At 38.3% G+C, this 14327-nt stretch overlaps 1 protein-coding gene across 1 annotated transcript; it reads right to left on the bottom strand.

Annotated features, from left to right (window-relative positions):
* Positions 1-248: 248 nt before the first annotated feature.
* Znf397 (zinc finger protein 397) lies at positions 249-8189 on the bottom strand. The gene is made up of 5 exons (XM_047526319.1): positions 8144-8189; positions 7548-7629; positions 6206-6700; positions 5865-6006; positions 249-3870 (listed from the first exon to the last, which is right to left on the bottom strand). The coding sequence occupies exons 2-5, from the start codon at positions 7548-7550 to the stop codon at positions 2822-2824; spliced, it is 1689 nt and encodes a 562-aa protein (XP_047382275.1). The 5' UTR covers positions 7551-7629; positions 8144-8189; the 3' UTR covers positions 249-2821.
* Between the last annotated feature and the right edge of the window lie 6138 nt (positions 8190-14327).

The following is a 14327-nucleotide window of genomic DNA, read 5'->3' as shown; positions in this document are numbered from 1 at the left end:
CTTACCCTCTTACTAGTCCTTGGAGCTTCACCAGTCTGTTGCTTCCTCTTGACCCTGACCTTGCCTCTATAAACAGATGCATGATAAACTTTCATTCCTCTCATGCCTTTCAAATGCTGGGGCCTGCACAGACAAGAGGGCCAATTAGGCAGTCCTGAGACCTTAACTGGGGTCCTGGCTCCGGTACTACTTTGCCATGTGACCTTCAGTAAATCCCCTCTAGTGTGAATTCTGAACACCTCATCCATAGAAAGAGGTTGGGACATCAGAAGCTTTGCCCAGTTTTTCAGTCATGTACCTCTAAAAGAATTGTGAAAAACAACATAATAACGTATTCTTAACATTTTTCACCATGGTTTTAAATAAAGGACATTATGTGCTGCGTGTTTTAAGTATTAATACTTAAAAATAAAATGGTAAAACAAAAACAACAAAATTTCCTATAACCTCACCAACCCAGAGACAACCACAGGCATTGCACATTTCTCGTATTTAATGCATAAATATATTTTTAAAATGGGATCATACTGTACATACTATCTTGTAATATTTAATATACCATGAATGCTTTAACATTAATCAACAAAATTTAACAGCGTTTAAGATTCTGTACATTCACGATGGTTTCTGAAGTATATTTATTTTCAGGTAGAATTTCAAAGTACAAAGGCAATGCTTAAGGCTTCTGGTAGTGATAGCTGAGATATTATCTATTCACATGCCACCAGCAGTATAGTCCCAATTTCCCTGAAGCATTGAGTTGGAAAAGAAGTGCCATCAATTGCTTCAATGAACATTTTAACTTGTAAGATTTAACACACACGTATTGTCCATTGGCACTTATTCTTTTGCGATTTGCCTATACAAATACCAGTTTTTCAACTGGGACTTTTTCATGGGATAGCACAAAGTGACTTCACAGTGGGTTCTGAGTTCAAAGTCTGACCTCACCACTTTCTAGCTATGACCTTTAGCCTTCACTTCCTAATCGGCCTATTACGGGCTATGAGAACTAATGCATACATAGAGCCCTTAGCAAATACCTATTACATTTCTTACATGTAAGAGCTTTATTTTTCCTTTTGCAAAAAAATCAATTCCTATTTAATGTCTTTTCCTTTTCAGTTTGGGTATTTCTTAGTGGAAAAGGAGGAAAATGAATTGAGTAGTTCTTATGTATTGTTACATTTTACCATATTTCCAACTCATATTATTCCCTCATATCTTCTTAAAAAATGGGCATTTAGCTGTGCTGCCATTCTTAGTAGTTAGCACACACCTACTTACATGTCCAATAAAAGCATTAATTCTCTTTACTTCCTATCTTCATGAAAATTCTTTCTCTATGCACAAGATTTTAGACTTCCACACAGTTTTGGTATGTTGTTCCTCTACCCTGTTAGGTCTTTTGAATGGCATATCTTTCTGTTGCTGATTAAACTTGTACAACTTTCCACCTTACACTAAGTACCAGCCTTTGTGCTGGGTTCCTCAGAAGAGGGCAGTCTTGAGTGATCACATTGTTACTTCCTGTTGTCATTTCCTTTTGCAAAAGATACAAAAGATCACAAGTGAGGTGTCCAGAGAGTAAGTCACAGACCTAGCACCTGAGTTCAAGGAAGTATTCTAGAACTGTAGGGGTACAGCTTTAGAAATGAATGATAGGACAGCTTCCGACTCAGGGCCATGGGAATTAACCCAACAGCAGTTCCAATACTCTAACACAGGTGCCCACATATTTAGGAGAGGAGTCAGATTCTTAACATGTAGGGTAGGCTTTTTCTGATCTCCACTTTTTCCACCTAGTCCATAGAAATTCTAGCCTAGCCTACAGGTCAGGGAAGGAAACCACATTATCAGCCCTTTCTCTTGGGTCTTATCAACCAAGACAAAGCTACTCACTCTGCTGTGGACCAAATGTTCTATGTTCTCCTTTTAAACAGAAACTTCCCCACTGGCTCATGTATTGCAGTAGGCATTGCTCGAATCTGGTTATACCCACACTTCTTACAGATGACTCCACTCCAAAAGGAGCTCAACATTAAATGCCCCACTGGCCTTTTACCTGTTGTTGCTTCCATTATGAACATTCCCCTAGCTAAATTCATTCATCCTTCATGTTATTTCCCCTATTTCCTTACCCAAGGTTGAGAGCTCCTTGAGTCACATAGCACTGACGCCATAGTGCTATTACACGACAGGTTGCCTTGCTCACTACATGATAGAGATTATGCCTGATTTTCCATTTTATCTCTAGTCTCAAGCACAAAGAAGTTCTCAAAAACAAAATAAACTGTTGGCTACATTAATTTGTATTATTTCTTTTCATGCCTAATTTCTGACCTGCCCTGGACTCAAGAAAACACTGATAAAACTGTTGCCCCACTATTCTGTCAGTTCTGAACTGAGTCAATAAAAATTTTTGATTTCCTGAGACAGTCCCTCATGCTGTCCACTCTCTCCCAAAAGGGGAATACTGAATATCAGATACAGTGACTGAGCCTAGGTTCCCAAACCCTTTTCAAGACATTCTCATAGAAAAATGAGGTTTCAATGTTACATTCCTGTATTTCATATTTCCTGAGTATTTTTAACAGTAAGAGAAAAACTGGAAGTAATAATTCTTCCATCTTGTTTTGATTAGTCACAGGAAAAAGTTTTCAAGGGACAATTTACACTAGAATTGGTAAGTGTTGCATAAAGCGCTAGACTAACTTAAGACCCAGTAGTTTACAAACTTTACGGAGTTTTGCCTCAAGGAAAACCATTCTAAGATAAAAAATCTGACTAAAGCATTTGTAACATTCATTGTATTCACAAACTACTTTACGGTGTGGACCCTCTGATGGCGAATAAGAACTGATCTGTGCCTGAAAGCCTTCCCACATTCATTACATATATAAGCTTCATCCCCAGAATGGATTTTCTGATGCTGAACAAGTGCGGAGCTCCTTTTGAAGGTTTTGCCACATTCATTACACTGGTATGGTTCCTCTCCACTGTGAATTCGCTGATGTCTGATGAGGTTTGAGCTCAGACTGAAGGCTTTTCCACATTCATTACATTCATAGGGTTTCTCTCCACTATGTATTCTCTGGTGGGTTATCAGTTCTGAGCTCTGCCTGAAAGCTTTCCCACATTCATTACACTCATAGGGTCTCTCTCCTGTATGAATTCGCTGATGTCTAATAAGTTTGGAGCTCTGGCTAAAGGTTTTCCCACATTCATTACATTCATAGGGCTTTTCACCAGTATGAATTCTTTGATGTATAATAAGATATGAACTTTGACTGAATGCTTTACCACACTCATTACATTTACAAGCTTTCTCACCAGTGTGAATTTTTCGATGTCTAATGAGGGCTGAGCTTTGATTGAAGGCTTTTCCACATTCACTACATTCATATGCTTTCTCACCACTATGAATTCTCTGATGAATGATAAGGTATGACCTTAAACTAAAGGCCTTCCCACACTGGTTACATTTATAGGGTTTTTCTCCAGTATGGATTCTCTGATGTTGTGTTAGAGATGAATGCTGCTTGAAGCTGTGTCCACACACATCACATCTATAAGGTCTCTCTTCTGTAGGAACTTTCTGATTTGTTACAGAGTTTGTACTTAGAATCAAGCACCTTTGAGGTTCATCATGATGGTCTCTTTTTCCTAAAGATTTGTGTGTGAAAATCACTTGCCTAAAACCACCCCCATGGGGAGAGGATCTTCTTAATTTCTCCCCTACAGCACTTCCTTGTTGCCAGTCTAAACTGCTTTCATGCTCACTAACTACTCCAAATGAAGGTTCCTGAGAGAGTCCCTGTGAATTTTCTCCTGAAATGTCCTTTGTTATTGTTTCATTGTTCTCGCAATCTGAAATGATAAACAGCAAACAAAAAACAGATTTAAAGATTTTCCAGTCATTCTTTATATTCATTTTCTATGTGAGAGAAAACAGAAGGCTCTACTTAAAAAGATGTCACTGTCCATGTCTATCTGTTTTTCTTCTTTTCAATGCTAAAGTCTACATCTACACTTTGGATTTCATACTTTCCTGCCTTTCCTGAGGTTTCAACTATCAATTTTCCACTACTTCTTTTCAATTATTTTTAATTTTTAAAATTGTAGATAAATACAATACATTTATTTATTTATTATGTGGTGCTGAGGATTGAACCCAGTGCCTTGCATAGGACAGGCAAGCACTGTGCCACTGAGCTACATCCCCAGCCCCATCTTTTCAATACTTTTAACCTCTTTCTAGGCTGGCTTATTTTCATCAGCATTTAAATAAGGTAAGTCTTCTCATTTTTTAAAAATCAAGTTCCTTGCTACACTGTCAAGCAACCTCACTCCAATTCACAGTAAAATTTCTTGACATGTACTCATCTCCATTCTGCAACCTAGTTTCTGCCTTACCTTACTGCTTATACACACCACTTTCACTGACACTACTCTCATCGAAGTCACAAACTTAGTAACTATATAATCCAATGAGTAATTTTAGGATCTTATTTAGTCAGCATCTCTGTAGCACTGATACTGAGGACCACATCTACCTTTTAGAGACATTCCCTTCTAGTTATACTGGCCTGATTTCTTTGACTATTCCTTTTTAGATCACAGGCCAATAACTCAACACCAGTGTTCCTTCCTTCAGTTCTTTTTTTGTTTCCTGGACTCCAAAGTATCCTTACTCTACAAATGCTCTATTCCCTAGGTTTGTAAGCTAGTGTCTCTCCATATTCCCAATCTATCCCGACTCTATTAAATTCTAAACTCTCATATCCAACTTCTAGATGGGTATTTTACTTGTGATTATTTCCTAAGTACCCAAATTCCCCAAACTGAGTATATCATCAGGTGTATTTGTTTGTTTCACCATTTAGAACACAGCACCACTACTACCCAGGTAGTTCACGACTGAAACTTGAATATCACCTTCAACTCCTCTTCAACAATGACCAGATACTGCAATATAATTTTAATGCTGAAGAACAATTTTCAGCTTTGAACTTCCCTACGTCTCACCATAACACACGGTGATTTATTTACTTTGGCCACTTGGGTTACAAGACTCCTAATAGGCCTCTCGTCTTGTTTTCCTCAAATCCATTCTGTACCCTAAAGCTAAATTATAAATCTCAAATTCAACCACGTCACTCCTTCATCCAACACCCTTCAACTATACCCCTTTATATTTAAGAAACTGTACAAATGAATCAGTATAACATAATAGCTTTTCACGATTTGAATTCTATTTTCTTCTTACCACTCCTCCCTTGTTAATTCTCTACTCAAGTCAAACTGAATTACTTACTATTTCTAGGATGGATTGTGTTATCTCACCTTTAAGACTTTGAGGCCTTTGCTTGGACTACTCCTCCTTCCACCTATTTGCGTGGCTTTCTTCTACACATAGTTCGAATCTCAGCTTAGGTGACTCTTTCTCTACAAAGTGTTTCTTGAACTTTTAGTACCATTTTTTGATGCTTCCATAATACCCAGTGCCTACTTTTAGTCTATAACTTACTACACTAACTTATACTTGTCTTTTTGTTCATCTACTACCCATCTAGACCTGAAAGCTCCTTGAAGGTAAAAGACTCGCCTACCATAGTACTGGATGTGTATCAGCACTCTATAGAGTTATGACTGAATAAATGAATGAATGATAGGGAAATGGACACAAGGAAGGCTGACTGCTATTCTTGTGGATTACTGAATACGAAGCTGCTAAAGAGAGCACCACTGGTTTAGAATAACAGTGATGCTCATGTGTGGCAAGTTTGTAAACGTAATTAATTTTGCATCCTCAAAACCAAAGGCCTAATTGATGAGTTCCCAGATAAATTCTTATTCCTCACCACGTTTAGGGGAAAGGCAAGGTTTCCAAGATTTCAGTTGTGTCTTTAAAGGTTGGAGTTGAACGTTTGTTGACTCTTGGGATGCTCCTAGATATGTCAAATCCTTCCATGGCACTGCTGGTCCCTGTGGATTAGCTGGGACCTGAAAATCAGTAGAAAATCGTTAGCTTTGTGGGAAAATCTGTAGGAAAACAGATCATGTGAGGGTAAAGGTATGGCCTTGACATACTTCAGGGTTATGGTTCAAGAGACATGTAACTTTTTACCCTACTGTTATGATACTACATGTTCCAGGCTGCAAATTCCTTTTCCCATAGCATATGACTTCTCTCTGTTCCCACCTGATGCACTGGATCATCAAACTCTCTCTCCAAATCTTCCAACAGGGTCACAGCTTCCTCCCCACTTCTTGGATTATGTTGTTGAACCCATATCTGCAGTTCCTCAGGCAGGATGCTCAGGAACTGCTCCAGCACTAGCAGTTCTAAGATCTGCTCCTTCGTGTGCAATTCTGGCATTAGCCACTGATAGCAAAGCTCCTGGAGTCGTCCCAGAGCTTCCCGGGGCCCAGGTGTCTCATGGTAACAAAACTTTCTGAACTGCTGTCGAAACAATTCTTGGCAGGCTTGGGTACTCCCATTCTGTTTAAATTTCTGACCCCAGGAAAAGCTGTCTTCTATTTTCACTAGTATTAATTCTTGTTCCTGATGATCCTGAGGTATCAGAGTTGAAATTGTTCTGGAATCCACAGCCATTCTGAAATGAAATAGCTTAGCAAGAACCTCAGTACAACCAGGTTCTGTGTTCGAGAGATTTTTTGGGTAATCTCTTCTTTCCTAAAGGATATAAAATCACAGTTAACTTATGGTAGGGAAAAAAATCTCAGGAACTTGTAACAATAAAGATCACTCAAAGAACATTTAAAGGGAGCAGGTTTGAGTCTAACTAAATAAGCAACAACAGAATGACCAACTAAAAATCATTACATCTCAGTGTCTACTACTCTATAGAATTTCTACTAGTAATGTTAAAACTTTTAGAAGCAAAAGAATGAAATATTAACATGAATCACAGAGTGAGATAAATATTTCTTTTTCAATTCCCTTTCAATCATGATTGCATCAAGGAAGGAAATTTGTCTTTAACATGTATATGAATATAAAACTTACATAGCTTTTTAAATAAAATATAGACCTCAGACTGACTTCCAAGGGTAATATCTAGGTAGAACTTATTAGTGCTTTATTTTTTTCAATTAAAAAAAAATATATATTTTTTGGTTGTAGATGTGGACACAGTACCTGTAGTTTATTTTTATGTGGTGCTGAGGATTGAGCCTAGTGCCTCACATGTGCTAGGTGAGTACTCCACTAAGTCACAACCCCGGCCTACAATACTGACTTTTAAAAATTAACTTTCAGTTAACTTCTGTCTATAGTAGGTAATGCTGATTTTCATTTAAGGTAGTAATAATACATTTTCGAAAAATTCTGATTAAACATGAGTTGACTTAAATAAAAATATTACAGGATATTGTTCATTTGATCACATTTCGTATTCACTTAATTTCTTCACCCAACACCGAAGCACTTACTACACGCTCTGTCCTGAGGTGCCACTGGGTTGAAATCTGTTCATGAAACTACGGAGGAATTAACAAAGATGTAACTGTAAAATGCTTACCATGTGTCCAAAAACATGATAGATATAGACACAAAAGATGCAAAAAAGATCAGGCTCAGCTCTCAAAAAGCTTAATACTATTCTGGGGGCAAAAAAAAAAAAAAAAAAAAGTAAAAATAGATTAAATGAAACGTGGTAACAATTATGTATCAAATTCTGGTATACAGATCAAATACGACCTGATTTTGGATGGGGAGGCTAGCTACATAAGTGTATGCCCTTCAGTTCATTCAGTAGTACATAGCAAAAATTATTAATACTACGGTAACTTTGGAGACTAATTAGAACATGTAGACTACGAATCTCTGGTTAACCAACCAGCCCGGCTGCACTCAGCCCTCCTATTTTTTATATGCCTTGTTAAACCACAGCATTTGCGAAGTCACAGAGGCGGGGGAACTGCGCTTTCCGCTGGAAGGCAGGAACTTGAGTGCCGGCCTCCGCTGCGTCCCCAGGACTCTCGGAGACTCTGCCCGGACCAACTGGCCGCAACCCGAGATGGGCAGGTCAGAGAGTGGAGCACCTCCATCCTGCCCCGGCGCCCAAGTCGGGCGCCCACCCTACCCTCCCTCCGCCTTGGGGCCCGCGTCCCTCACCACGAAGCTCAGGAGCCGCCAGGGTACAAGCGGCCAACCCCTAGCGGCAAGCCACAAAGACCGGAAATGTGTATCGCGGACTTCCGCTCGCTGCCCTCGGGAGCTTCCGTCCGCCCCGCCCCTGGCTCGAAGGCAGCCAATCAGAGTCACGAGTTCTGTTCTTCCTACGCTGTTTGCTCAGGGGTAGCCGGGCTGGCGGAGTCGTTGATCCCGGCGAGGAGTTGCAGAGTGAGGGTGGCTGGTTTGGCTGAGGGCGCTTCTGCCCGCCTGAGTCGCCTTTCCCCGCCCCCCCTCCCGTTGTGGGTATGACATCATTTCCGATTCATCTCACTCCCAGTTTTCCCGCAAAGTATGCAGATTTTCCTGATCTCTTGACTAAAGTAAAGGCATGGATGAATGGGTGGGTGGAACAAAAAGTAACAATCACTTATATTACTCTTTATACGTGCCATTGCAGTGTTACAACTGCTCTGTGCGCTACTTTCGGTCCCCACTTTACAGCCGTAGACATTACTCCCGTGAAACAGCTGTGACCAAGGACACTCAAGTTCCCATAGATTAAAGACTCAGGTCTCAGACTACCGACTCTAACGCGGGGCTTTCCCATTTTTTTTTTTTTTTTAAATCTGGCATTAACTCTTACTATTAAAAAGAAAATTGGTAATTTTATAGGTGAAAAACAATGCCTCACGTCTTCATTTTGTGAGCTTGAGGTTAAGATCGTCCTTCTCACCGTGTGCGGTGGTGCACACATGTAACCCCAGAGACTGAGGCAGGAACATGGGAAGGTCAAAGCCAGCCTCAGCAATTTACCGAGGTCCTAAGCAACTTAGTCCCTGTCTCAAAAAAATAAAAAGAGCCAAGGATGTGGTTCAGTGGTTAAGCGCCCCTGGGTTCAATCCCCCAGGGCCCCACCCCCCACAGTTTTTCCTTGTCATGTGTATTGACCGTTTATGGTTCAGAGAAATTAATGTCTTTCCCCGTTTTTGAAATGAAGATGTTAGTATTTTCCATTATTTGTGAGGATTTTTTTGAGACTATCAACTCACTAGTTACAAATATTTTTCACCTATTTGTATTTATTTTTAGATGTTAGTTAAAAGGATAATAACAAGGTGATATATACACAGAAAATAAATTCTCCTTTGTGAACTAAGACACTTAAACCAAAGATGTTTGGAAACATTCTTTAGCATTCAGCGCTATGAACAGGTAATCTCAATCACTGTGAAATGACAACAGCAATTTTAAAAAGCCTGAAAATACTGCTAGTTTGTGTTTCAGTTATCTATATACCACTACATCAATATGCAACTCCAAGATGAGAGACTATGAATAGCAGATGTTTTGTTGCTCACAATTGTGTGGACAGGAATTCAGGCAGTGTTTAGCAGAGATTGCTAGTACCTGCTTTATGAGGTGTGGAGCTATGGTGGCTTAAGGGGACTGGAAGATCCAAGATGAACCTTACATTGCTGGGGTCTTGGTGCTAACTGGGGTTCGATCCCCAATTTAAAAAAAAAATAATTGTTCCTCAACACTTCGTCCTCCAATCTTACATATATGGGCCTGTTTTAATGTGAAAATCTTTGTTTCATAAATTGTTGAATTAAAGGTAGGAAAATATTTTTGTTTTTTTCCCTTCACATACTCTTAATTATTGTTTTTTTAAAAAAGTACTCTATTAAATTATTGTTTAGTTGTAGATAGGCACAATACCTTTATTTTTGTGTGGTGCTGAGGATCAAACCCAGTGCCTCACATGTGCTAGGAGAGCACATTATCACTGAGCCATAATCTTAGCCCCTTGTTTCTGTTTTTTTTTTTTTTTTTTTTGCTGTGCTAGGGATTTGAACCCAAGGCCTTGTGCTTGTGAGGCAAGCACTCCACCAACTGAGCTGTATCCCCAGCCCCTTGTTTCTGTTTTTTAATGATGGGTTTGACAATCCTAAGGTAAGGTCTGCTCCAGGCATTACTGATGATTGGTGAGTAAGGTTCTTCATTTGGTAAAGTCCATTTGCTAAAATTACTGTATCATTCAAAAGTGCTTTTATGGTCTTCATCAGGTGATACATTTAAAATATCTTGACTATAATATCTGTCAATAATAAAGGATGAAGATCATTCCTCCATTCAGCAAATATTTTGGAACCTTAGTATATATGAAGAACTGGGGGAAAAAAAGTGGAGATTCAGATGAAAAAAAAAAAATTCTCCTCCAGCTCTCTTAACAGTGTGATTCCTGTACAAACTCCAAGAGAACAGGGATTTTGTTTTCCAAAGTTGCCTGACCACTGCAGGCTAGTATTGTACGGATATTTGGATAAAAGAATGAAAGAGTTCACATATACATTTATATAAGACAGAATATTGGTGCTAAAATGAGCAAAACTATTTGAAAGATTCAAAGAAGTCAAGTATATAAAATAAGACAATTTTTAATACTAAGCTTCATTCAGTGAAACATTTATTAATGGCTTTGTGGATAGGAAACATGAATCCAGAAATAAAGCATTTTCAAAAAAAGCTATGAGGGCTGGGGAGATACCTCAGTTGGTAGAGTGTTTGCCTTGTAAGCACAAGGCCCTGGGTTCAATCCCCAGCACTGAAAAAAAAAAAAAAAAAAAAAAGCTGTGAGACCTGAGTGTTAAATGACCCTTCATTTCATTACACTTATTATTTGTGAGAAGTTGGATATATTTAAAAATCTAATTTGATGTCCTTGAGCTTGCCTAAGATCTTTTGTTGGAGCAATTCTTACTAGCAATAGAGGTAGGTTTAACTGATTTTCTTTAACAGAACAGTAAGTTTATTGAATACTTGGGTTTCTGTTTGACAATTTATAGTGAGAAATTAATTTTTTTAATCTTATTAGCAACATGGTGAAAAATGAGTAAAATAATTTATCTGCTACCCAATATTACCTTCAGCCCTCCTGTATGCCAAATATACTTTTGTTTTTTAATATTTCTCAGGAGTTGCAATCCAATTGCTTAACTTTTCTTATAAATGTTGGCTACATTTGATTATATTAAAAAGATCTGATTGAATACCTTTTCATGGGACTTTATTTATATTATACCAGTTTGAAATTTGTAATTGTATATACAATTACAAATTAATTTTCGTTACCAGAAATGGAAATGAGTATCCAAAGGGGATAATTTCTTAAACTTTATGCCTGTTTCCTTTTCTGAAAATGGAGATAGTTACAATACCTACTTCATAAGGTTGTTGTGAGCATCAAGTATATTAACATATTTAGAACAGTGCTTAATGATTGCTGTTATTTTGGGGAAGAGGAATTGAGTAGGTGAGGAGAGTATGGAATCTGGAACCGAGAGCATTCCTGCAGGTCTGGATTTGCCCTAAGGTAGAAATTATTTAGGGTCTTTGTTAAAAATATATATTTCTAAGCCTTCAATGAGAATAACTAGGGAGGGTTCTAGGAATTTATATTTTTGATGCATACCCCAGGGGATTTTCATTATCAATTAATTTGAGAATTGATGTGTGACCAGCACTGTCTTAAAGGAGAAAACGTCAGGGTCGAACAGATGTGGATTTTGATCTATTCATTAAACAATTATGTCTAGACATCTCCATGTACCAAGGAATGTTTTAGATGCTGGAGATAACAGCAGAAACTAAATCTGACAAAAATCTCTCTCCTTTTTGTCCTTGTATATCTTACAGTCTACTGAGATTCCCACTCTAAGATGCTATCCTGGGCCTTGCCAAGTAGCTTAAATAAGCTATTTAAACAATAAAAGTTTTCTGCCACAGAAGCATTTTGAGTTTCTTAAAGAAAATTTAAATCAGAAGCTATAAGCCATAACCCGGTGAGATCATGTAGGAGAGGGAGATTCTAACTACCCAGGAGCCTGGTGTTCATATTAAGTGTAGAAATTCAACCTAGAAAAAAGAAAAATGACAGGCTTGGTTTGGTGGTGGAGAAGATGTTCATGCAGTTTTACCTTTTTTTTAATTGTAAACAAATGGGATACATGTTGTTTCTTTGTTTGTACATGGAGTAAAGGCATACCATTTGTGTAATCATAAATTTACATAGGGTAATGTTGTTTGATTCATTCTGTTATTTTTTCCCTTCCCCCCCACCCCCCACCCCTCTTTTCCCTCTGTACAGTCCTTCCTTCCTCCATTCTTGCTACCCTACTTAACCCTAACCCTAAACCTGACCCTAACCCTAACACTAACCCCTCCCACCCCCCATTATATGTCCTTATCCGCTTATCAGTGAGATCATTCGTCCTTTGGTTTTTTGAGATTGGCTTATCTCACTTAGCATGAGATTCTCCAATTTCATCCATTGCCTGCAAATGCCATAATTTTATCATTCTTTATGGCAGAGTAATATTCCATTGTATATATATGCCACAGTTTCTTTATCCATTCATCAACTGAAGGGCATCTAGGTTGGTTCCACAATCTGGCTATGGTGAATTGAGCAGCAGTGAACATTGATGTGGCTGTATCTCTGTAGTATGCTGATTTTAAGTCCTTTGGGTATAGGCCAAGGAGTGGGATAGCTGGGTCAAATGGTGGTTCCATTCCAAGCTTTCTGAGGAATCTCCATACTGCTTTCCAGAGTGGCTGCACTAAAGTTTGCAACCCCACCAGCAATGTATGAGTGTACCTTTTTCCCCACATTCTCGCCAACACCTGTTGTTGCTTGTGTTCTTGATAATCGCCATTCTAATTGGGGTGAGATGGAATCTTAGGGTAGTTTTGATTTGCATTTCTCTTATTACTAGAGATGTTGAACATTTTTTCATATATTTGTTGATTGCTTGTACATCTTCTTCTGTGAGGTGTCTGTTCATTTCCTGAGGCTATTTGTTGATTGGATTATTTGTATTCTTGGTGTAGAGTTTTTTGAGTTCTTTATAGATTCTGGAAATTAGCGCTGTATCTGAAGTATGAGTGGCAAAGATTTTCTCCCACTCTGTAGGCTCTCTCTTCACATTACTGATAGTTTCCTTTGCTGAGAGAAAGCTTTTTAGTTTGAATCTATCCCAGTTGTTGATTCTTGCTTTTATTTCTTGTGCTATTGGAGTCCCGTTAAGGAAGTCTGATCCTAAGCCAACATGTTGAAGATTTGGACCTACTTTTTCTTCTATAAGATGCAGGGTCTCTGGTCTGATTCCGAGGTCCTTGATCCATTTTGAGTTGAGTTTTGTGTAGGGTGAGAGATAGGGGTTTAATTTCATTCTGTTGCATATGGTTTTCCAGTTTTCCCAGCACCATTTGTTGAAGAGGCTATCTTTTCTCCATTGCATATTTTTGGCCCCTTTGTCTAATATAAGAAAATTGTATTTATTTGGTTTGTGTCCATGTCCTTTATTCTGTACCATTGATCTACCTGTCTATTTTGGTACCAATACCATGCCATTTTTGTTACTATTGCTTTGTAATAGAGTTGAAGATCTGGTATTGTGATACCCCCTGCTTTGCTCTTTCTGCTAAGGATTGCTTTAGCTATTTTAGGTTTCTTATTCTTCCAGATGAATTTCATAATTGCTTGCTCTATTTCTGTAAGGTACATCATTGGGATTTTAATTGGAATTGCATTGAATCTATATGGCACTTTTGGTAGTATGGTCATTTTGACAATATTAATTCTTCCTATCCAAGAACATGGGAGATCTTTCTATCTTCTAAGGATTTCTTTAATTTCTTTCTTTAGTGTTCTGTAGTTCTCATTGTAGAGGTCTTTCACCTCTTTTGTGAGATTGATTCCCAAGTATTTTATTTTTTTCGGGGCTATTGTGAATGGGGTAGTTTTCCTAACTTCTCTTTCTGAAGATTCATCACTTATGTATAAAAATGCATTGGATTTATGAGCATTGATCCTGTAACCTGCTACTTTACTGAATTCACTTATGAGTTCTAAAAATTTGCTGGTGGAATTTCCAGGTTCCTCTAAATATATAATTGTGTCATCAGCGAACAGGGATAGTGTGAGTTCTTCTTTTCCTATTCATATCCCTTTAATTTCTTTTGTTTGTCTAATTGCTCTGGCTGGAGTTTCAAGGACGATGTTGAATAGAAGTGGTGAAAGAGGGCATCCCTGCCTTGTTCCAGTTTTTAGAGGGAATGCTTTCAGTTTTTCACCATTTAGAATGATATTGGCCATGGGCTTAGCATAGATGGCCTTTACAAT

This window comes from Sciurus carolinensis, chromosome 15 (assembly GCF_902686445.1).
Source record: "Sciurus carolinensis chromosome 15, mSciCar1.2, whole genome shotgun sequence".
NCBI lineage: Eukaryota > Metazoa > Chordata > Mammalia > Rodentia > Sciuridae > Sciurus > Sciurus carolinensis.
This window is presented reverse-complemented; position numbering and strand designations above follow the sequence as displayed.